Raw genomic sequence first — 25,236 nt, forward strand, 5'->3', positions numbered from 1 at the left:
ATGTTGGGAATTATTAGAAAAGGAATGATGAATAAAACGGAAAATGTCATAATGCCTCTGTATCGCTCCATGGTGAGACCGCACCTTGAATACTGTGTACAATTCTGGTCGCCGCATCTCAAAAAAGATATAATTGCGATGGAGAAGGTACAGAGAAGGGCTACCAAAATGATAAGGGGAATGGAACAACTCCCCTATGAGGAAAGACTAAAGAGGTTAGGACTTTTCAGCTTGGAGAAGAGACGACTGAGGGGGGATATGATAGAGGTGTTTAAAATCATGAGAGGTCTAGAACGGGTAGATGTGAATCGGTTATTTACTCTTTCGGATAGTAGAAGGACTAGGGGACACTCCATGAAGTTAGCATGGGGCACATTTAAAACTAATCGGAGAAAGTTCTTTTTTACTCAACGCACAATTAAACTCTGGAATTTGTTGCCAGAGAATGTGGTTCGTGCAGTTAGTATAGCTGTGTTTAAAAAAGGATTGGATAAGTTCTTGGAGGAGAAGTCCATTACCTGCTATTAAGTTCACTTAGAGAATAGCCACTGCCATTAGCAATGGTTACATGGAATAGACTTAGTTTTTGGGTACTTGCCAGGTTCTTATGGCCTGGATTGGCCACTGTTGGAAACAGGATGCTGGGCTTGATGGACCCTTGGTCTGACCCAGTATGGCATTTTCTTATGTTCTTATGTTCTTAGATATAGATATATATTTTTTTTTTATTATGGCATTAAATGGATCTTTAAAAATGAGAGCAACTAAATGTTTATTTTCTGTGTGTTTAATTTGTCTTTTAGTTTCAACCCCCAACGTAGACAGTCTTTCTGCTTAAATGCTATTGTAAAGTTTTTGATATTTTTTCTACAGTGAGTATTTTTTAAGTAACATTTTTCTGTGGGGGTAAATGCTAATATGTTGTCTGTGCAACTTTGAATGTAAGCAGAGATGTAATGGATGTGATTCCATTTATGTAATAAATATTCATTGGATGTTTTAAGGGGTTTTCAGCTCATTGTTTTTTTCTTTCAGTATTACTAGCTATGTTAACTTTGGTTTCCTTCTGCTTTTAGTGAGCCACTGTGTTTTAAGCACTGTTAATTTTGTTTCTGGAAGCATAAATGAAGAGACATTGATGTGTTGAGAAAACCTGGTAATATTTTTGGTCAGGCTTTTTTCAAATGTGCCTTGTACATCAGTGTGTATGTCAGTAAATGCTTGTAATGTAAAGAACTGCTGGCCAAACCCCTCCTCCTTTTTTTTTTTTTTAGTGATGTCCAGATTTTTACAATGTACATAAACCAAGACAGTTTATGCTGTCCCAAAAAGTGTCACACAATTTGTGTGCAGATGTTGCAAAGAATTACAGAATTATAGGAAATATTCCTGAGCAATATATCTGTATTGCATGTCTCATAAGAAATTTATCTATTTTCTTTTTAACTTGGATGGAAATCCAATTAAAGAGAATTTTCTGAACAAAAAATCCTAGTGAAGAGTATTGATCAGCAATTAATGATGTAATCTTAAAACTGAAATTTAATATTGTCATTTATTGTAAATTAATGTTCCCTATTTATGAAATGATGCTGTTTTTTTTAATTACTAGCAAAATGGCAAAGCAGATTTATTTTAAAACTGTACTGTGAAGTTCATTGTCTTTACTTTGTTAGCTATCCACCACCTCCCTCCCTTCTCCCTCCCTTTTCTGTTCAAATGGAGAGGATATAAGGAGAGTACAGATGCTCCATGTCCTAAACGAAAGCGTTTGCAAGGTACAGTACTTGTAGATTTTTATTTTTTCTTGTAGTTCTCCACTGGTTTTGGAAACTCCCAAAATCAGTTTTTACATTTTATTTCTTTAGAGCTTCTATACTCTGTAGACTTATGCTGAATCATCTAGTAGAGAGAATTATGCTTAGAACATAAGACTGGCCATACTGGGTCAGACCAAAGGTCCATCAAGCCCAGTATCATGTTTCCCACAGTGGCCAATCCAGGTCACAAGTACCTGCAGGATTCCAAGCTGCTTATCCCAAGAATAAGCAGTGGATTTCTGCAACTCCTCCTTAATAATGGTTAAAGGACCTTTCCTCCAGGAAGTTGTCCAAACCTTTTTTTAAACACAGCAACACTAATAGCTTTTACCACATCCTCTAGCAACAAATTCCAGAGCCTTCTCATTTATTTTAGTAGTGGCCATAATAGGGATTCGATTTATCTTAATCAGCTGTTTACAACCATTCTAAAAAGTAAATGCAGCAAACAAGCCCTAGCCTGATTTGGGCAAAGTTGTGATTAAGAAGAAGTCAACATAAGCTATTTAACTTTTATATTAAAAAATGTTAAGGTAAAAAAAAAAAAAAATTAAGGTTATGCCAAAAAGTGTCATACAATTTGTGTGCAGATATTGCAAAGAATTACAGAATTATAGGAAATATTCCTGAGCAATATATCTGTATTGCATGTCTCATAAGATTTTTCTGTAGGCACAGAATATGAAGTAATTTGTGAATAAATCTGTAAGTGCTTTAATATGGGCATAGAATTAAGTTTGGCTTAACCTTAAATTTATAGAAAATTATGTGAATGAAGAAAAATCCCGGGATTTATATATATATATGTAAATGACTATACATCATGATGCTTCAGGCACGATCAATAGAAGAAGAAATGTAATTTCAAGTTTTCTACTTGCAACCGAAGAATTTTCCTTATGTGGAAAGTGAAGACATATGGTCTCTACTTTCAGTATTTAAGTATTGGATTTAATTTTGAGTCCAGTAGCTGCTATTTTTAAACCCTAAGGTATCATTTGACTTAGATTTTGTTTTTCTCTCATTCTCACTGAACTTATGTTAGTGATTACAGCTGGAGCAATAACATAGTGCATTTGTATCATTATGCTGTATGAATGTTGTTCAAGTGAAGATAGTACACTGCTTACAAAAAGAACAATGATTACGTTAATATGGCGAAACCGAATGACGGTATACAAAACACCTTAAATAAATAAATAAATGTTAAGAGTCTGATCTACTCAATGGGGAATTCCATCAGCATTGATGGCTTTGACGGGAAATCCTATTTCCAGCTTTAAACTTAACATTGGTTTTCAGCTCTTAAAGGTTCCAAACTAATAGTATTTGTGGGAACCTTAATGGAGGGTGAAGAATTTATATTTTTCCAGTACAAGATCTTCTCCTCATTGATATCATGAATACATTTGGGAGAGCAAACTTCAAGTTGTATTAGTGGCTAATTGCATTGTATAAAAATTATTTTATAATTACCAATATTGTTTTTTCTTTATCTTTTAAGTGTTATAAATATATTTGCAGCCATCTGTTTAAGATTTGATGAAACATATCCTGTTGAAAACCATATTTCATTTAACTTGAGATTTCTCTTTCAAACACTCTTTTGACTCCCAAGTTGAGTAGTATTGCTCTTAAATATTTTTTCTTGTTACAGCTATTCATAGTTTAAAGTTGAGCCGTACCCATGTGGACTGGCACAGTGTGGATGAAGTGTATCTGTACAGTGATGCAACAACATCTAAAATTGCCAGAACTGTTACACAAAAGCTAGGATTTTCCAAAGGTAATAATTTGAGTATTTTCTTTTTCTGTTTAAAAAAACAAAACAAAAAAAAACTTTTTAAACACTGGGTTCTGGGTTATTTTGGGGGGAGAGGGCGGACCATCTTTTCTCCACTCCTGCATTTTTAAACCGATGAGCACTTGCTCAAACTGACTCTTGCTTATCTAGTTTTGAATATAAAAGAAGTAGCTCAGTATAACTGAAATAATTTGGGCTGTGTTGTACTTTGCTGCCATGGTTGTTAAAGATCTGTATAGCATTATAAACCACTTAGAGGAAGAAAAAGTAGAACAAAATTAAAGAAACTAATTATTTTGTATGTGTTTAGCTGTAAAAGATTCCCTTTCGTGCTGGAAATAAACTAGATGCATCATATTTCTCTAATGTTTTCTGTTACATCTGAAGTCTACACCTTGTAGAGTACAGCGCCATCTACTGGCTCAACAGTAGACGTGTTGAGTTTGGAATTAAATATGAAATTTTATATACTTATCCAACCAACTCCTAGATTCATCAGAATGCTATAATTTTTGTATGGATAACGCCTGCGATAAGAAAAAGGGGCATGGCTATGATAATTTTAGAATTACCGCACCATGTACTATCTTAGCGCTTCGCATACTTAATTTTAGAGAAGGAGAGAGCGAGAGAGCCTCTTTATAAGGCCTTCGAAGTACTCAACTCTTTATATCACTATAGGAGGGCCATCTAGTAACTCGAGGTGAGGTTTTGGTGGTGGTGTAGAGTTTTGGGATCAGTTTTACATGCACAGTGAAGATTTGATGTCATTTGGAGTGAAGAAAGTCAGACTAAGATGAGATTTCTTCACTGTTCTCTAATGTACTAGAATGTTGAAATACTTTTTATCTCATTAGATATGAAGGTTGAGATTAGAATACTAGAGCACCATATTTCAGTCATTATGCATACAAGATGATTTAATGGTTTTTTTAAGAAGTATGCCATAGTTTTTCATTTGATAAAATGTGTTTTTTATAAATGACCAGATTAAGCAACCGATCTTTGTGTTCCCTTTTCTCAAAGTACGAGTATTTTAAAGACAACATGATTCATGCCACTTTTAATGTTTTTATTGTCTGTTTTATGTGACTATTTAATTTATTATTGATATTTTATTTAATTATTTATTTTTGTGGGATTAACATTTATCTGTTTATTTGAATATGTGTTGATATATATGTATATAAATGTTTTATATATGTATGGAATTTTATTTTTATAGCCCCTGAAGCAGCCTTATGAAAGAGGGCAAAATTCAGGCCAGATTCGGGCAACTTTATAGCATCTTTATCTACATATGATAAAAGTTTTTTAAGGACTCCCAGATTTATCTTTTTTTCATTACCCTTCTGGCTTGCCATAGAACATGAACACAGTGGCAAGCCCCAGCCTGGCGGCAGAAGCAGTAAAACAGAGGTCGATTTTGATAATGGCGAGAGCAACATGGAGTATGTTACTGCGCTGAATCGAGCTGCTTGTGTTAAATGAACTGGTTATTTTCCTGCCATCTATTCTGCCTGCAGAGAGAGAGACAGTTGATTCTGTTTCAGCAATGCAGTGCAAGGTAGACTTGATGTCAAGGGAACATTTATTTAAAATAGCCTCCCAACTGTTCATAAATGCACTATAATCCTTGTACATGCTTGGCGGTTTATTAATTCTGAGTCCTCTTGGTATACGACAGTAATCCAGTAGTGAGGAAGCATGCAGACTACTTCTTACTAGGCTTTTACTCAGATTAATAGTTTCTTCCCATTTTTTAAGAAAGTCATCCAAAACTTCATTATCTTTGAAGAAAGGTTCTGATGGGAGCAATTCGTTTAAATGCCCATCGTTGTAGCTTAAAATGTCCTTCCACGGTGAAAAGGACATGTTCTGTAGAAAGGATGGTCCCAGGAAACAAGACGGAAGCTGATCCAAAGTGGCACAGTAGCAATCAGGAAGCAAAGATCGGTAGACACAAGGATTCGTTTATTAATATATGGTCTAGTAGAGGTGAAAGCCTGACTCTGGCCGAGTTTCGCTCATTTGGATGAGCTGCCTCAGGGGCTGTAAATAATTTTTTTAAACTTTTTCAAAAGGTTATATAAAAATATTGACAGCATGTTTCTATTGCTCTTATTGCAACATTATAAATATGTAAGAACAACTTTATATCTGGTAACAAAGGAGGATTTGTTGTGGTATTCCAAAACCATTAAAAGAACAGGTCTGAATCTTTATAGGTGACAACCTCTTTGTATTGTGCTCCGTTCTAAAGTTAATTTATATCCTCACCTTTTCATTATTTCTGTCATTATGTTTTGGTATGTGTAATTTGTATTATTTTCTTATTTTACGTTGTTAATTATTATACATGTTTATATATGTTTTTAAGTTATGATTTTAAATTTTGTATTTATGTCAGTATTTATGCATGTTAATATATATGTTTTTAATTCTAATTTTAATTGATAATAGTCCCTGAGGCAGCTCATCCAAATGAGCGAAACTCAGCCAGAGTCAGGCTTTCACCAGTACTAGACCATATATTAATAAATGAATCCTTGTGTCTACTGATCTTTGCTTCCTGGTTGCTAAATCTAAGCCAATGTCATGCCATCTTGAGCAAGAATCCCCTATTTGAACCCGCTGTTTTCTCCCATGTAGAAATGATTCGAGCCATTGCAAGACTTTCCCCGATAATCCAAAAGATTACAACCTGGACACCAATACAGTATGATTTACTGTGTCAAAGGCACACAATACATCAAGTAGAATCAAAATACCTACCCTATCCTGGTCAAGAATGCATAGTAAAGTGTCCATAAAAGGTAATAGTTCATTTCCTGGCGTGTAGCCAGATGGACTCAGAACAAATGGGATAGTATCCGCGTGCTAGCAGTTGGAGACGGATCTGACGTCAGCACGGGGTATATATATCCCCACAGGAAGCGTAGCAACTTAGTAATTTCCGTCTCCAAAGCAGTTTGGAGAGCCTGCACGCTTGCTAAGCGTGTTTTCCAAATCTACTTTTTCTTTTCTACTTCTACTTACTAAAACTTCTACAGCATCGAGCCCCGCACTCCTGCGGTGATACCCTAAGGTCCCTCCCCTAGTAGAGTTTCCCGGGGTGATTTCCGTGATCCCCCGGAGGTTTAAGTCCTCGGTCTGGTGGCCGGATCGCGGCAGAGACACAGCCCCCGGGCGAGGTTCGGGTGAGGCTTACGAGGCGCCTTGGTCCCGGCGTGGACGAGGCAGCGAGTGCATATCCTCAAACGCGGTGGTGAAGGTATTTGCTCCCCTCCCCCGCAGCTGGAGACCGCCCGGGTTCCAGCCGGGAAGCACTGAGGATCAGGTAAGGTGTACGGCTTTTACTTCTGGTCTCCGAGGACTCGAGGATCGGCGGCGTGGCACGCCGTGGAGGGCGCCATTTTGTGGCCTTGTTCAGGTATTGCTAAAACCGCTTATTGCTGCGCACATACTGAACTGTATTGAGCGTGTGTTGCTAACCGCTTATTGCTGAGCACATACTGAACTGTATTGAACGTGTATTGCTAAGCGCTTACTGCTGAGAGCATACTGAACTGTATTGAGCGTGTATTGCTAACCGCTTACTGCTGAGAGCATACTGAAATATATTGAGCGTGTATTGCTAACCGCTTATTGCTGAGCGCATACTGAACTGTATTGAGCGTGTATTGCTAACCGCTTACTGCTGAGAGCATACTGAAATATATTGAGCATGTATTGCTAACCGCTTATTGCTGAGAGCATATTGTCTACAATTGAGCGTGTATTACTGTCCGCATATGGCTGAGCGCCTATGGCATATCATTGAGCGCATATTGCTGCCGCGTATTCTTATTGTGCGCCTGTTGTATTAAGCGCATATTGCTGCCGCATATTATTGTTGTGCGCCTGTTGTGCTACGCGCATATTGCTGCCGCATATTATTGTTGTGCGCCTGGTGTATTAAGCGCATATTGGCTGCCGCATATTATTAAGCGCCTGTTGTACTAAGCGCATATTGCTGCCGCATCTTATTCAATGGAACAGAACGCCTCAGCGTCTTCAGCGGGGGTACCTCCTGCCTCTGGCATTAAAGCCCTCGGCCTCTGCTCTGCATGCCAGCTTCGAGCCACGCACAGTGAAGAGCCAGACTCCCTATGTGCCCAATGTGAGGAGGCCATGGGACCCTCGGGCCAGGACCAGTCTCAGCCAAGATTTGCTGATAGTTCCCCAGGGGTTACCCCGGATTTAGCGGTCAGTCTCGACCAATCAGGAATCCCGGGGGATCTTGTACCCCGGCGGTTGGAGGCTGCTTCAATTTCCTGGGTGGATCTCTTTAAGGGGATTCATGCCTTTGTGCAGATGCAAACGGCTTCCCGTCCAGGCCCTGCGGTTCCAGTTGTTCCCGTTGTCCCTGCGGTTTCTACGGTCCCTGCAGTGTCACGACTGCGGCGGCGGCTGCCGCTGCGGTGGCGGCTCCAGCAGATCCTGTTCCTGGACCATCACGCCCTTATCGTGAGCGAGACCTCCCGCAGCTGGACAGTCCGGATCAGTCAGACCAGGAGGTTTCACTGGACGAGTCTGAATTCCCGGACGAGGGGGACCTTCCCCCAGGGATTCAGCCCTATAGAACCATGAGGCGGTTCTTCCCTAAGGAGGATTTCTCGGACCTGGTGTCTCAGTGCCTGGCGGAGTTGGATATTACAGGTCCCAGCGCCACGGTGCCCTCTGCGCAGAACCCCCTGCTAGAAGGTCTTCGTCCTACAGCCCGCCATTTTCCATTCTTGCAAGCAGCACAGCAATTGATAGATTTAGAATGGGCTGCGCCGGCGGCCGCAATTAAAGGGGGTCGGGCCCTGACGGGCATGTACCCACTGGCACCGGCTGTCCAGGAGCTGCTGGCGTGTCCTCAGGTGGACGCCTTGATTAGCGCTGTGGTCAAGCGCACTACCATTCCAGTTGAAGGGGGGGCAGCCCTCAAGGAGCCTCATGACCGGCGACTGGACACCATTCTGAAACAGACCTTTGAGGTGGCAGCTCTATCTTTGCAGATCGCAACCTCCTGCACAGTGGTGACGCGTGCCTGTTTGTCACAGGTCAGGAACAACGCTCCAGCTGCTGACATGGAGTCCGCTCTCTCGTTCCTCACGGATGCTGCATCAGACCTAGTCCGAACAGCAGCCAAGGGGATCTCATCCTCCGTAGCTGCCAGGAGGCAGCTCTGGATTCGGAAATGGTCAGCCGATGCGCCTTCCAAAACACGCCTCACCAGATTGCCCTTTAAGGGTTCTTTCCTGTTTGGCAGCGACCTTGATAAACTGGCCAGCACATGGGGTGCTTCTCCAGTACCTCGACTGCCGGAAGATCGGGTCAGAAGGAACCAGCGCGCCTTTCCAAGGACCTCCAGGGGTAGAAGCTCTCAGCGCTTCATTCCCTAGAGGAGTCGCTACCAGGCACCTCGTCCTCAGGCCAGGAACCAGTCCTTTCGGACCAAGCAGCGCAAGAGGGGAGCAGGCCCGGGCTCCGGTCCCGGCCGCGCCTCACAATGAGAATCCGCCGATCCATCCGGGGGACGGAGCCATAGGGGGCAGGTTAACCCTCTTCTACCCCAGATGGGTCGAGATTACGTCGGACCAGTGGGTCCTCGCCATCATCCGAGAAGGGTATTATCTGGATTTTCATCATCTCCCTCCGGACAAGTTTGTGGAGTCTTCCTGTCCCACACACAAGAAGGCAGCATTGGAAGCTACCCTGGCGAGGCTCCTGTCCTTGAATGCCATCATCCCAGTACCTGCCTGGGAAGTGAATTCTGGACACTATTCCATTTATTTCATGGTACCCAAGAAAGGGGGCACCTTTCGGCCTGTACTGGACCTCAAGTCGGTCAATCGATACTTAAGGGTCCCGAAGTTTCGCATGGAAACTCTGCGGTCCGTCAAGACCGCAGTACAGCCGGGAGAATTCCTCACGGCGTTGGACCTGTCAGAAGCCTACCTGCATATCCCGATCCATCCGGATCATCAGCGCTACCTACGCTTCAAGGTTCTAGGACGCCACTTCCAGTTCCGGGCTCTGCCCTTCGGGTTGGCCACGTCCCCGCGGACCTTCACCAAGGTGGTCGTAGTGGTAGCAGCGGCACTCAGGCGGGAAGGTATTCTGGTCCATCCCTACCTAGACGACTGGCTGATCAGGGCGAAATCTCGAGAGGAGAGCCATCGGACAACCGACAGAGTGATCGCCCTTCTGGAAAGCTTGGGCTGGGTAATCAACCTCAGCAAGAGTTGCCTACAGCCTTCCCAGTCCCTGGAATACCTGGGAGAACAGTTTGACACCCGGGCAGACACAGTCAGTCTCACTGCCAAGAGAAAGTTGAAACTTCAGCAGCGCATTCAGTACTTGATGGGAGCCAGTCGGCCCCTAGCTTGGGATTATCTGCAGGTTCTCGGTCTCATGGCATCCACCCTGGAAGTGGTACCTTGGGATAGGGCCCATATGAGACCTCTACAGCACTCCCTGCTCTCTCGCTGGAGCCCCCGGCTACGGAACTATTCCACGCACCTACCTCTGCCGGCCAGAATACGGACCCAGTTACGGTGGTGGTTGCAGTCCAACCACATGAGCAGGGGGTCGAAGATGTCTTCACCCACGTGGACTCTGCTCACCACAGATGCCAGCCTGAGCGGCTGGGGAGCACACTGCGAAGAACTCGCTGCACAAGGGTGGTGGAACAGAGAAGAGTCAGCATGGAACATCAACCGTCTAGAGGCCCGGGCAGTTCGTTTGGCATGCCTTTGATTTGCTCACAGTCTGAAGAACAGAGCAGTCAGAGTGATGTCCGACAACGCCACCACGGTGGCATACATCAACCATCAGGGCGGAACCAGAAGCCGTCAAGTGTCGCTGGAGATTGCTCCACTGATGGCTTGGGCAGAGGCGAATCTTCAGGACATCTCCGCCGTCCACATTGCCGGGAAGGACAACACCACGGCAGACTTCCTCAGCAGAGAAAGCCTAAATCCGGGAGAGTGGCAGCTGTCACCCACAGCCTTCCAGATGATTGTGGATCACTGGGGGATTCCGGGCATCGATTTACTGGCGGACAAGTCCAACGCTCAAGTACCCAGATACTTCAGCCGCAAGCGCGACCCGTTCTCACACGGAATCGATGCCCTGGTTCAACCATGGCCCCCAGGGACTCTGCTATATGCCTTTCCTCCGTGGCCTCTGCTGGGCACTATCATCCACAAGATTCGGAAACACTGGGGCCTAGTTCTTCTAGTGGCACCAGACTGGCCTGGTACGCGGACATGAGAAGACTACTGGCAGGGGAGCCTCTTCCCCTGCCTGCTCTCCGGGACCTTCTACGTCAAGGTCCCATCCTTCACGAGGATCCAGCTCAATTCTCTCTTACGGTCTGGCCATTGAGAGGGCTAGACTGAAGAAAAGAGGTTACTCGGAGCCCGTGATAGATACACTCCTCCGAGCTCACAAGTTTTCCACATCCCTCACCTATGTAAGGATCTGGAGAGTATTCGAAGCATGGTGCGACACTCATGGCACCAATCCACATGCGACCACAATCCCTATTGTGTTGGATTTCCTGCAAGATGGACTTCAGAAGGGTCTCTCCCTCAGCTCCATCAAGGTTCAGGTGGCTGCGCTGTCTTGCTACGGTCCCAAGAGGGATGGCAAGACCATTGCCAAGCACCCAGATGTTTCTCGTTTCCTGAAAGGAGTCAAGCATATTCGGCCGCCACTGAAGTGGCCTGTGCCTTATGGAACCTCAACCTTGTTTTGGATTTCCTCGCGGGATCCACCTTCAGACCCCTTCGGGGCCTGTCTCTCCGTTCTCTAACCTTGAAAATGGTGTTCTTGCTGGCTGTATGTTCAGCACGCCGCATCTCAGAGCTACAAGCATTGTCTTGCCATGATCCCTTTTTGAGAATCACTCCTGAGGCTATCCATCTTTGGACGGTTCCCTCCTTTCTACCTAAAGTGGTTTCACAGTTTCATCTTAACCAAACCATATCCTTGCCTACCACGGCGGGTTTGCAGAAATCTGAAGAAGGGCGTTTATTACTCCATCTCAACATTGGCAGATTGCTGCCCAGATATCTGGAAATGACACAAGAAGTTCGTCGGACGGACCATCTGTTCCTCCTGCATAGCGGGAAATGGCAAGGGGAAGCGGCCTCTCAGCCCACCATCGCCCGCTGGATTAAAGAAGTTATCAGAGCAGCTTATGTAGAGGCTGGGAAGTCTCCGCCTCTACAAGTCAAGGCTCATTCTACCAGAGCACAGGCGGCATCTTGGGCAGAATCCAGGATGCTGTCGCCTGCAGAAATCTGTAAAGCGGCGACGTGGTCCTCCCTCCATACCTTTTCCAGGTTCTACTGTCTGGATGTCCAGGCCAGGGAGGACTCAGCTTTTGCGAGGGCGGTACTACATGGGCCTCAGGCAGCCTCCCGCCCAGGCTGGGAGTAAAGCTTTTGTACATCCCATTTGTTCTGGGTCCATCTGGCTACACGCCAGGAAATGTTGAGATTACTACCTGATAATCTCCTTTTCCTTGGTGTAGACAGATGGACTCAGCATCCCGCCCAGCTACCTGCGTACATGGGTTTCACAGATTCAAGGTAAGCCATGTCATCTGTTTCCATAAGAGCGTACACTCTACCAGGTGTCAACGCCTTCCGGTTGGGAATGCTGGCGGTCTCCAGCTACTATCAATCGGTCAGGGGAATCCTGTTTCACTTTTCACTGAGCGTCAGTACACACATCCATAACAGCTTTTGCAAGGAAGATTACTAAGTTGCTACGCTTCCTGTGGGGATATATATATACCCCGTGCTGACGTCAGATCCGTCTCCAACTGCTAGCACGCGGATACTATCCCATTTGTTCTGAGTCCATCTGTCTACACTAAGGAAAAGGAGATTATCAGGTAGTAATCTCAACAGTATTATAGCTCTTACAAAAACAAAATTGGTTTTAGTCAAGGAGCTCATGTTCAGCCACATATTCATCTAGTTGCTTCAAAACACTCTTTTAAATTATTTTTGCCAAAGTGAGCAATTCTGAAACTTGTTGAAAATTGGACAGATCACTGATTGCTTTACTATCATCTTTTTGTATCGGCCTAACAGTTACCTTTAATAAATCGGCATATGCCCTTCTTGTAATGACCGATTCACAATGGATTTAATAACCTCATAAGTGCTGTCCTTTAAACTTTTAACAAATATAAATGAACAAGGATCAAGCCTGAAGGTAGTTGTTTTCAAGCATGATACTATATTAGCAATTTCTTTCAATGATATTGGTCTAAAATTACTCCATGTCTGTGCCTGAATTATTACAGATGCATTGACATCAACCAATATCTGCCCAGACACTTGACTGTGAACTTTTTAAACTTTGTTTTCAAAATATTGTGCCAACAACCACAAAATCTGTATTCCCTCTTCATTGTACTATCAACTTTCTTATTATAGAAAATAGATCCAAAGGATGATTTAAAGCCTTTGATACTGTGCTGGAGTAATAACTATGTCTATCAATCTGACAAGAAGTGCGATAACCCCTCAGCAACACACTATATTCTTGTTCATTGACCTCATCTTTACATTTTCTCCAGCACTTCTCTGCTTTACGCAAAGCTCTTTGTACATTGAGCTAGTAAACCGTGGCACAGACTTATTTCTTTTTCTTACCTTCTTTTCTTTAGCTGGAGCGACACCATCATAGGATTGAGAGGCTATCATTCCAAAGTTGTACCGAATCCCTATCTGGAGCAACGGTCCAGTTTTGACTGTGTCTTTTCAATCCGTTTTGTGGCAAATTCTGATATATTAACTGATCGACACAGCAGTTTCCATATGAAAGAGCTCTTTTTATGCATTTTTACAGTGCTTCTAAGTATGAAAATAATTAAGCAATGATCCGACTACTTTACTGGTCAATTTTAAAAGTCCTACATGCCCCAAAGCCGGGAAATATGTGCGTGACTTGGCCTGGCGCGCACCACGCAGAATTTAAAACCTGTGCGGATACACGTGTGTCTCCCGTTATGGGCTTACAAATTTTTCTCACTAAAATGGGCGGGGCATGGGAGGACATGGGCGGGCCGGAACTGCATCATGAAGTCTGCATGTGTTTACGCACACAAGCACGTGCCAGGGTCCCCTACTGCATAACTTTACTTCTGCTATGAATGGCATGTAAGTCGTGTAACAAAAAAAACTAGGCTAGTCAGTGGGGGCTTGGGGCTAATAAGGTAAAAACTAGGGGGTTTAGGAAGTTCCTCTCCTTTACTGGGGCAAACTGGGAAAAAGGCCTCTTGCGTTGCCACACGTATCTACTAAAATTCCCCCCTACTTACGTGCTCGAGATGGCATTCGCTCATACATGCAAGTGTCAATATAAAATCGTGTGCGCATATATGCACAGATAGCCAATTTTATAACACGTGCATATATGCACGTGTGTTATAAAATCAGCACGTCCATGTACGCATGCCAGCAAAATCGCACAGGTCTTAACTTTTACTTCAATAACTTTCAACTTGTCTATTGCCTGGGCATTTTTCTGATGACATAGGTCAAGTTTATGGCCCGCTTTATGAGTTGAAGTGGAGATCAATGGTACATAATCTATAGCAGCTAATGTTGCCTCTAAAGCAGTGGTTCTCAACCTTTCTAATGCCGTGACCCCGAAATACAGTTCCTCATGTTGCGGTGACCCCTTGCCCCGCCCTCGCCCCGCCCTCGCAGGGCAAGGGCGGGGTGAGGGTGGGGCTTTGGTCATATGGGGGCGGGGTTATGGATGGGGTTGGATTTTAGTGCATACTTATTTATTATGACATTTATAAACAGAACCACCATTCCTCATAAAACAATAAAATTAAGAAACATAAAGCATCAGTTATAATAGTAAAACCATACTAATAAAAGAATATTTTAAAATTACTGATAAATAGAATTTCTATTAATTAAAATCATATACATTTTTATAATTTCCCACACACCAATAATATTTCAAAACAGCACATATATCAAATAACACACAATAATTAAAACTAATAAGGATTTTAAAAAGCCCCTGCTGTCCATACATGGGAGCTCTTGATTTCCAGTCACCCTGATATTGTTGAGAATTAGGAGGTTATCCTCTCTCTCTCACACATACACTCACATGTCCATTCTCTCTCACACATACACTGTCACATACTTACACATTCATGCTCTTATACCCACCATAACCTCTCACTCTCACAGACACTGATACACTCTCAGGGTGTAAGACACTCTCTCCTCCCCCCCCCCCCCCCACTCACACACACACACGCTTACTCCCCTGGATTTTCTCATACACACTCATGCTCTCACTCTTACTGGCTCCCTCACAACCTCAGAGCCTCTCAGATAAAACTCTATGCAGCAGAAATAATGCTGAATGTTGAGAATTGTGTTATGCAGACTAATCTGGAAAATGCACTAATTTCTACATGAGTCATAATGAATCAGTCCTCAGCTGCAGGCATCAATTGATTATCCTGGCTCCCTTTATGTTTGCCAAATACAGTTCATGTGTAACAGCAATCCTAATTCTCCACCAGATCAAGCTGATTTCACATCCCACTTCATACTTTGTCACCTTCAGCTGAGTCAAACAATTAATCTAATTACTGCCACTGCTGCCATGTGGCTATTGGGGAGACACTGATTGCTGCTATTGGCACTGAAGCCCATTCTGCTGCCTCCTCTGTGCAGGCCCCGTGGGTTTCCACTTCCTCCATGTTGATCTCGTACATTGTGAGATCCGCCATAGAGAAAGTGCTACTCTTGCACATTCCCAAAGATTACATGTGCCAATCAGTAAAAAGTATTTTTTTTTTTTACATCTGCTTCCCTTTCTAATTTTTTGCCATTTCCTTTTATATTGCCTTTTTTTCTATTTCTTTTCTCTCCACCTGTCTTCTTCCCTCAAACACACAGTCAGGTTCTCATTCTCACATGCATTTCTCTCTCACACACACATACACAGGCTCTCACTGGCACAGGCTATCTGAGTCTCACACACAGGCTCTCTCACACCCCCACATGCTGCCTTGCTCAAGCACAGGCTCTCACTCTTACATGCTGTCTCTTTCACACACACAGAGGCTCTCACATGCTGTCTCTGCAAACACACACAGTCTCTCAACTCATCTCATACTCGCACACACCTCTCACCTCTGGGCCTCTTCTTTACGGGTTGCCACAGGATGGGCTCTGCAGTGGCCCTAGTCTTCCCGGCCCCGCTGCTCCTCTTCTGCATGCGGCTGATGCGCCTCTTCTACCCACGCGGCTGACGCGCCTCCTCCTTCCTCCCCATGCGGCTCCGGCACATTTGTCTTCCGGGGCAGGGCAGGCAGGAAGGCAGTAGGAGGAGCACCTGCAGTGGCTGAAACACCTCCTTCCTGCCTGCGCGGCTCCAGCAACATACGTCACTGCGACGCGCTACCTTTTTGGGCCATGTCTCTTCTCTTTTGGGGTTGGAGGAGGCAGGTCGCCAGCTTCGCCCCGCCTCCCCCCAGCAGCCGTGGCGCCACGGACCGGCAAAAAACCCCAACGGCCCGGTACTGGTCCGCGGACCGGTGGTTGGGGACCTGCTTTAGGCCGGCGACCCCTGCGTTTTGGTCGTTCGACCCCCGCCGGGGTCGCGACCCACAGGTTGAGAACCGCTGCTCTAAAGCGTTGGACCAGCTACAAGAATCTGTATCCATATGTGCATTAAAATCACCTAAAATAATACACCTATCATAGTTAATGGACATGGATATTAAAACCTCCAAAATACTCTCAAAATCCTGCATATGCAGATCCATTGCACAATAAACACAACTAATATATTGATTGTACAACCTAACCATTAGGGCTTCCATAATTGATGGAAAGTCAAAATCAATTTTCTGTACCCCAACGACTGCCTGTAGATAAGAACACCACCACCCCCTCTTTTTATAAGTACATGCTTGTTGAAAATACAAATAACCATCCGGGTAAAACAGTTTTAAAAGGAGAGAGTCATGAGCATAATGCCATGATTCTGATTTAAAAAAAAAACAAACACCCCAATTCATTATAAACTATTTCATTTTGAATATAGTCCTCCTTATGATGCACTGACCTAGCATTAATGTAGCCCACCCGAATAAAACTCTCTTCAACTCTCTCTTTAGAATTACAGGCTAATCTATCTACATAAGGATAAACCACAACCCTCGGTCTAATGATGTAACGGCATCCAACAGGACAGCCCCCATATCTTCCCTGCCCATATATCATCAGAATAACCTCCTCCATTAAAAGCACATATAGAAATAAAAAGATAATGAATAACCACAAATTCTGCATCATTACCTTATAAATTAACTTACAAAAAATAAAATTCATAAAATCCTTAGGCTGATCCTTGTAACTCACCCAAGCCAGGGTTCAGGGCCCCACAAAGGGGCAGCATTTTATTCAATTTGAAAATCAAATGGAAAAATGTAATGAAATTGTAGTTGGCACATAGTCTAAAATTAACCAGATAAAAGATGCTTGTTATCTAATAGTAAAAATTAATATATTGTATCATAAATTGGAAAATTCTGAAAATGCATCGAAGCATAAAAATTTGCATTTGGTAAATTGTCCTAAATGTACTAATATTTCAGGTACTAATTTAAAAGAAATGCTGGAAATCCAGAGGCAGCTCTACCACCATTGATTTATGCATATTTTTTGCTAGTTATAAAAGGTTAAAGAGATAATTTTCAAACGAACTTAAATAAAAAGATTAGTATATCTACTTATTTTGGAAAGACTAGGGATTTTACCAGTCTATAGATAAGGGTACCTTGTTAGTCTCTCTGTTAATCTGGCAGAGACTGGATTTTTAGATTATTTTTCGTCTCTGCTAGATAACATTTTTGGGTCAACTAATATTTCCAGATGTTACTAGAGACTTAGGTTAATCACCAAAAATGTGTTACTGTGTTCTCAAATGTAATTGCAGGTATCATGTTTTTGCTACTCTTGTTAAATATAAAATTGTTTGCCAGCATAAGGTGTATATCTTCTTTGAAAGAGATCAACTAATTCTCCTTTTTAGGAAATTTATCTTTCAAAAAAAGTGGACATCCTGGTTCATTATATTCTTTGTAAGATTAATTTTATTTAATATTTATTTCTTTTGTCTGGCATAGTAGTTGACGTATTGCTCAATGGAGTACATTTTAAAAGACAGCGCGCGCGCGAACAAAAGTCGCTGGATTTTATAAGATACGCATGTAGCCGCACGTATCTTATAAAATCCGGGGTCGGTGCGCACAAGGGGGTGCACATTTGTGCAACTTGCGCGCCCCGAGCCCTGCGCGCGCTGCCCGTTCCCTTCCCCTACCTAACCCACCCTCCCTGCCCTATCTAGACACACACCCCCCCCCCCCACACCTTTATCTGAAAAGTTACTACTGCCTCCGGGCAGTAGTAACTTACGCACGCCGGCGCGGCAGGCCCCGACACAGGCCGCTGTGTCGGGGCACTCAGCCACGCCCCCCGGACCACCCACATGCCCCCGAAACGAAACCACGCCCCCTGGCCATGCCCCCAACCGCCCCTCTTTGCAAGCCCCGGGACTTACGCGTGTCCTGGGGCTTGCGCGCGGCGCCGAGCCTATGCAAAATAGGCTCGGCGCGCGCAGGGGGGTTTTAAAAGGGTTACGCTCATACCTTATGGGGTAGATTTTCAAAAATGGCGCATTGGCGTACTTTTGTTGGCGCTCCAGGCGCAAACAAAAGTACGCGGGATTTTAGTAGATACGCGCGTAGCCGCTAAAATCCTGGATCGGCACGCGCAAGGCTACCGATTCCGTGTAGCCGGTGCGCGCCGAGCCGCGCAGCCTACCTCCGTTCCCTCCGAGGCCGCTCCGAAATCGGAGCGGCCTCGGAGGGAATTCGCTAACACCCTCCCCTCACCTTCCCCTCCCTTCCTCTACCTAACCCACCCCCTCGGCCCTGTCTAAACCCCCCCCTACCTTTGTTGGGGGATTTACGCCTCCCAGAGGGAGAAGTAAATCCCCGCGCGCCAGCGGGCTGCTGGCGCGCCTAGACGCGACCCGGGGGCGGTTCCGGAGGGAGCGGCCACGCCCCCGGACCGCCCCGGGCCAAAACCACGCCCCCGGGCCCGCCCCCGAAACGCCGCGTCCCGCCCCGAAAACGGCGCGCCGCTTGGCCCCGCCCCCGACACGCCCCCTCAGATGTGCATGCTGGATCTAAAAAATGCTTATGCTCGTTTCCCCATCCACCCTTCTCATTGACAATATGTACATTTTATGATGGATTTTTCTCATCAGTACAAGGTGTTCCCCTTTGGCCTCTTAACCACACCAGGATTCTTCACCAAATACCTAGCTGTAGTAGCAGCACATCCACACCATCATAGTATCCAACTGTTTCCTTACATAGATGACTAGCTTGTGACAGCAAATTCCAAGGAAGCACTTCTAACCTCCCTGGAAAAAAGTTTCCTTGTGAATTATGAGAAATCAACTCTGATTGAACTTTATTTTCTGAGATGCATTGGGGCGTAGACTGATTCTTTGCAGGAGAGAGATTTTTCTTTCTTCAGATTAAGCTCAAACTCTCCGGGCATTGGCTTAATCTGTTGAGCATAGATCAATCAACTGCCAGAGAAGTGCTGATCTTGGTCACATGGAGGTAGCAACAGATGTAATCTCGCAGACCCACCTGCATCTCCTACAGTGGGCCCTTCATTTCCATTGGGACCAGATGACTCAGTACCTAACAACCAAAGTATAGATTTTAACAGGAATTGAGTTGGTGGCTAAACCCCTTCATTTTACAGGAAGGAGCACAGCTGCATCAAGCTCCTCACCAAGTAATCTTGGTAACAGATACCTCCACAAAGGATTGAGGGATCCACGCAGGCTCCTTTCAGACCCCAAAAATGTGGCTATTCCTGGAGAAACAATTTCAAATCAATTTCCTTAAGTTGAAAGCGATAAGGTACGTTCTTAACAACTTTCACCCACCTCCCTCAAAGATTGAACATTCTCGCCCAAACAGCCAAGCCGCCTTGCTCTACATGAACAAATGAGGAAGGAATCTTGGACTTTGTGCCTAGAAATGATAAAAATCTGGAAGTGGACATGCAGATATCAAGCGACCTACATCCCAGAATCTCCAACACATTGGCAGATCGCCTCATCAGAATTTTTCATCCACAGCCTACAGGCTGTTCAGTCTCTGGGATTTCCAAAAATTGACTTATTTGCATCAGAACAAAACAGAAAACAAGTTTTGCTCCATTCTTCCAGGCAAATTCATAACCACTCAGGATGCTTTTCTGCTTGATTGGAATGCAGATGTCATGTACGCTTTTCTACCAATTCTCCTGATAGCCTGAACAGTGCATAAAGTACTGAAGGACTGAGCCCATATGTCCAGCATGGCCCTAACATAAGAACATAAGAACATGCCATACTGGGTCAGACCAAGGGTCCATCAAGCCCAGCATCTGTTTTCAACAGTGGCCAATCCAAGCCATAAGAACCCGGTAAGTACCCAAAAACTAAGTCTATTCCATGTTACCATTGCTAGTAATAGCGGTTGTTATTATCTACGTCATCTTAATTAATAGCAGGTAATGGGCTTCTCCTCCAAGAACTTATCCAATCCTTTTTTAAACACAGCTATACTAACTGCACTAACCACATCTTCTGGCAACAAATTCCAGAGTTTAATTGTGCGTTGAGTGAAAAAGAACTTTCTCCGATTAGTTTTAAATGTGCCATATGCTAACTTCATGGAGTGCCACCTATTCTATTATCCGAAAGAGTAAATAACTGATTCTATCTAGTACAGTTCTCCAATCATACTCAGATCTCTTGGATTAGATCCATACTTGTTAACTCAAGAAGAAGGACATTTATTTCATCTAGATCTTCCCCTCCCAACTTGACAGTTTGTGTTTTGAAAGCTCAATGAAAAGTTTTGTTCTTTCCTAAAGCAATGGTTATCTGACATATTAGTATCCACAAGAAAGCCTTCCACTTGAAGAGCTTACGGCTTCAAATGGAAAAAGTTTTCTGCATTGTATCAACATAATAGTTTGGATCTGTTCGCATGCGAACTAAAACCATTATTATCTGCTCTCGCTTTCTGAATCTGGCCTTGCTATCGAATCAGTCACAGTACATCTCATGCTTTAGCAGTCTTACCCTTGATTAGAACATGGTAAGCTATCTCCAGTCATCTGTTAGTGTCAAAATTTGAGTGTCTTGTAGTATTACTAAACCTCCCATTCCGTGGAATCTAAATGTGATCCTGGCATAATGGATGAAGCCGTCCTTTGAATCTTTGAAATGACCTTGCTCAAATATCTAACATGGAAAGTAATATTCCTGGTCATTGTAATCTCAGCCTGAAGAGTCAGCAAACTTCAGGTTTTAGTTCATTATCCTCCTTATATGCAGTTCTTTCACAATAGGGTCATGCTCTTTAGTCACCTGAAGTTTCTACTTAAGGTTGTGTCAGCTTTCCATATTGAATCAAGCAATTGTGCTACCTACTTTCTTCCAAAACCCTCATGCATGTGAATGCAAGAAAGCCTTTCATACTTTGGATAATAAACGGGCCTTGGCTGTCTACAAGAGAAAAACTTAGCCTCTTTGTCAGTGTTCTCAAATATTCATCCCTTATGATCCCAATAGATTGGGCATATCAGTGGCCAAATTACATTGTCCAACTGGCTAGCAAATTGCATAACTCACTGCTATAGGTTAGCAGCCTATAGATTACAAACACCATCAAGGCTCATCAAGTTAGAGACATGGTTGCATCAGTTGCTCATCTGTGAGCCATGCCTCTCGAAGACATCTGCAAAGTTGCAGCGTAGTCATCAGTACACCACTTTATACCCCATTATTATCTGGACAAACTCTTGAGTGACAGTAAATTCAGACAAGCAGTTTTGCCTGGCCTGCTTACCCAGTAGTCAACTCTCTGCAGTGGGGTTCGGGCTGCAACCCTCAGCTTGGGAAGCTCTATATCTAATTCAGTTCTGCTTATCGAGGAAAAAAGCAAGTTTTGCTTACTGTAAATGGTGTTTTCTGTAGGTAGGATGAATTAGCAGCTTGCCTCTGTTGGAGAGTTGATTGCTTAGCTGGACTTAGCTTAAAATCGACTGAGGGGCTCACAAAGTACTGCCCAAGTGGAAATTCTTGCACATATTCAGTAAAGGAAAAGTTCTACTAATTGTGAGAGATCCATCTGGTGCCACTGTATAACGTCACCCACATGCTATGGCTAATTTATTTTATTTATAAAATTTATAATCTGTTCTCATCTGAATGTTAAAGGCGGCTCACAGTAATGTTAAATACACAATTAAAATAGACATGACAAAAAATAATAATGATGAAATAAGACAATTCAAAATCAAATTCAACGAGCTTGCAGAGGTAAATCAAGATTTCATAAATACAGTGTTAATACTGTGACGTGTATTCTGCTGATTTGTAACATATCATCTCACTTTTGGATTTAGTCTCTAAAGGTTAGCGTGAACAAACATTTTCAGTACCTTCTTAAATAATTTTAGCACATGATATGGTTCAAAGGTACTCAGGCAGTGTATTCCAGAGGGAAAGCCCAGCAACCGAAAATGCTCGAGTCTTGATTGTGCAAAGATGCACAAATTTGGTTGAAGGAATTTCCAAGAAGTTCTTATTAACTGATCGCAACAGCCGAGCTGGTTGATATATACACAATTCCGCATTGAACCAGGGTATAGAGCTGTCTTGGAGTCTATGGATTTAAAGTTAAAATTTTATATTGGATACTTAAATGGACTGGCAACTAGTTCAGGCATGACAAGATAGGAGTTATATGATCACGCATCCCTGCACCAGTTAGCAACCAAGTGGCATTTTGAATAATCTGCAATGCTCTGATAGAATTTGCTGGTAGCCCTAGATAATTAGGGCATTGCAGCAATCAAGACTTGTTAGAACCTGCGCCACCTGTATGAAAGTCCGGTGGGTTTAATAACTGACAAAGACCTCTCAACATGCAGAGTTTAAAGAAAGATGATTTAATAATATTTTGAATGTGTGGTTTCACTGACAAATTAGTGTTGATGGCACCGAGATTTCTGGCAAAATGCTTAATAGAAATAGAATGACCATCAAATACAACTAGAGGGTATCAGGTGTGTGTGTGTGGGGGGGGGGGGGGTGTCTTTTAGTGTAGTTAGCATGAAGCAGATGAAAAACCGAATATCATTGACATAAAGCCTATAATTTACGCTGATGATATTCCATTGGGATTGGAGCCTCAGGCTCACCTGGCTTCCGGCCTCAGACCTCTGACCTGAAGTTTAAGAAAGACTCATTGACATGCCATGCACAAGAGAGTCCCTCTTCAGGGAGAGGGTCAGGAAAGCAGTGGCACGGATCCATGAGCACTGTGCTCATGGATCTGTGGACCATGGACCCACCCTCTTCTGCCAGGAGGTACCTGAGTAAGGGACTAAGGAAGGGCTGAGGAGGTACCCTCCACCCCCTCAGTCTCATGCACGACAGGCTTCTTGTGCTAGCCCAAGGCAACAGAGGACCACCTAAATCACAGCCAGTACTGCAATCAAAACCTGGGATAGTGTTCTGACTGTATCACAGTGTAGCTTGCATTTCCATATCCATGCCGGAGGATCTTCCTATTGGAGGCAGACTTGAATTTTACGTAAACAGTTAGCCTAGTGTAACTTCGAACATATGTGGGTTCTTGGCATCATAAAAAATGCATGCAGTTTACATATATTGTTTCTTCCTCTAAATTGACTTGTGCACTTCAGTTGGGTGCATACACCATTTCAAGAATTGCTTCAGAAGGAACTCTCCTCCCTCTTAAAGATCAAGTGGTCAAACCCATTCCACCAAAGGAAAGAGTGTGGGAATTCTACTCCAAGTACTTTTTGATTCCAAAGAAAACAAGACGAGACTATCCCATCCTAGATAAAGTGCCTTGAACTAGTTTCTAAAAAGAAACTTTCAAGATGGTTTCCCTGGGCACTTTAATCCCATTTTTACAAAAATGGGACTGGCTATGCTCTCTCAATCTCAAGGATGCTTACACCTATATTGAGAGATTTCCTGTAACATGGGAATATCTCTGATTTGTAGTGGGGAGCAGTCACTTCCAATATTGCATGCTTTACCCCCGCATGTGTTTACCAAATATTGTAAGGTGGGATCCACTAGACCAATGCTGACAGCTGGCAAATGTGCCCTGGGCTGGGACAGAGCTGGAACTTCACCTATACCAACTCCTTTCCCCACAGGTTGAGCCCTTGGGCTCTGGGGTCCAGCAAGTCTTAGGCAGTCTCACAGGGCAATGAAGATGAGAGTCAGAGGCTAAGCTGAGATTGGGCAGACAGTGGTCAGCTAGTCACCAGGTATAGGCCGAGGGTCGGGGCATGCAGCGAGCAAGGCATAGTCCAGGTCCAAAGCAATGGTCAGTGGCAGGCACGAGAGTAATCCGGGACCAAAGCAAGGGTCAAAACATAGACTGAGGCAAGGTGAATGGACTGGAGCAGGCAGTGCAGAGCAGGCTGGATGAGATGAGGCAAGGCAAAGCACAGGAATACAGCTGGGAAGGAATCATGGCAACACACACTGCAGGAAATGTAGGATAACCTGTTGCTGAGGCACCGGGTGAGAGGAGAACTCGAGCTTAAATACCCGGTGCTGTAACGACATCAGGAGGCGCTTTGAATCTGTTTCCCACTGCGGGGCCCTGAAAAGTGTTGCAAATGTGTGTGTGCGTGCCTAAGGAGAAGGGCACCCTGATGGGCCGGGAGCAAGCTGGCGTCTAAGCCGTGAAGAGGTTTCACGTTATCGACATCTTAGGGGTGGGCTGGTGGCAATCCTGGTGAGTGTAGCCAATCGCAGTTCCATGACCAAGCAAACATTGCATGGTAGTAGTGCACATGTGTAAACTGGCAATGCAGGTGTTTCCATATCTAGATGATTGCATGGTCAAGAGCATATCACAGGCAGGTGCCACAAAATAGATGTGCAAATGCATCTGGGTGCTGGAGTTTAATAGGGCTCATCAACTATCCAAATCCCACTTGAGCCTATTTTCTCAATTGAAATTTACTGGAGCTCTGCTAGACAGGAACCTTTTTTCTACTTCCAAGGACAACAATTTTCATATCTGCACTAGAAAGTATTCAAATGAGTTAGCAGACATAAGCATGGGACATGTTGAAGTTGTTGGGCCTTTTGGCATCTAATGTCCATGTAACTAACTTGGAATGTCTTCATATGAGGAGGGTACAATGGACCTAAAACCTCAGTGACTTCAAGCCACTCAAGATCTTTAGGACATCATCTACATTATGCAGCTACTCAAAGACTGCCTGTCCTGGTGGCAGGACAATTCCATTTTGACCAAAGGCTTACGTTTCCAAATTCCTCCAGTTCTAATAGTCCTCACTATGGATATATCCAACCTTGGGTGGAGAGCCATTGTAAAGGGGCTTTGGTCTGCTAAGGAAAAGCTTCACCAGA

The 25,236-nt window shown here is 43.9% G+C and overlaps 1 protein-coding gene across 2 annotated transcripts in view; it reads left to right on the top strand.

Annotated features, from left to right (window-relative positions):
- DDHD1 (DDHD domain containing 1) overlaps positions 1 to 25,236 on the top strand; it is a 302,420-nt gene that overhangs the window by 131,382 nt on the left and 145,802 nt on the right. The window contains exon 3 of one of the 2 annotated variants that reach the window (XM_029598300.1): positions 3,478 to 3,606. The exons of the other annotated variant lie outside the window; for it this stretch is intronic. Within the exon in view, the coding sequence (XP_029454160.1) occupies positions 3,478 to 3,606 (129 nt within the window). The remainder of the gene's footprint in view (positions 1 to 3,477; positions 3,607 to 25,236) is intronic. 2 annotated transcript variants of the gene reach the window in all.

This window comes from Rhinatrema bivittatum, chromosome 4, assembly GCF_901001135.1.
Source record: "Rhinatrema bivittatum chromosome 4, aRhiBiv1.1, whole genome shotgun sequence".
Classification (NCBI taxonomy): domain Eukaryota; kingdom Metazoa; phylum Chordata; class Amphibia; order Gymnophiona; family Rhinatrematidae; genus Rhinatrema; species Rhinatrema bivittatum.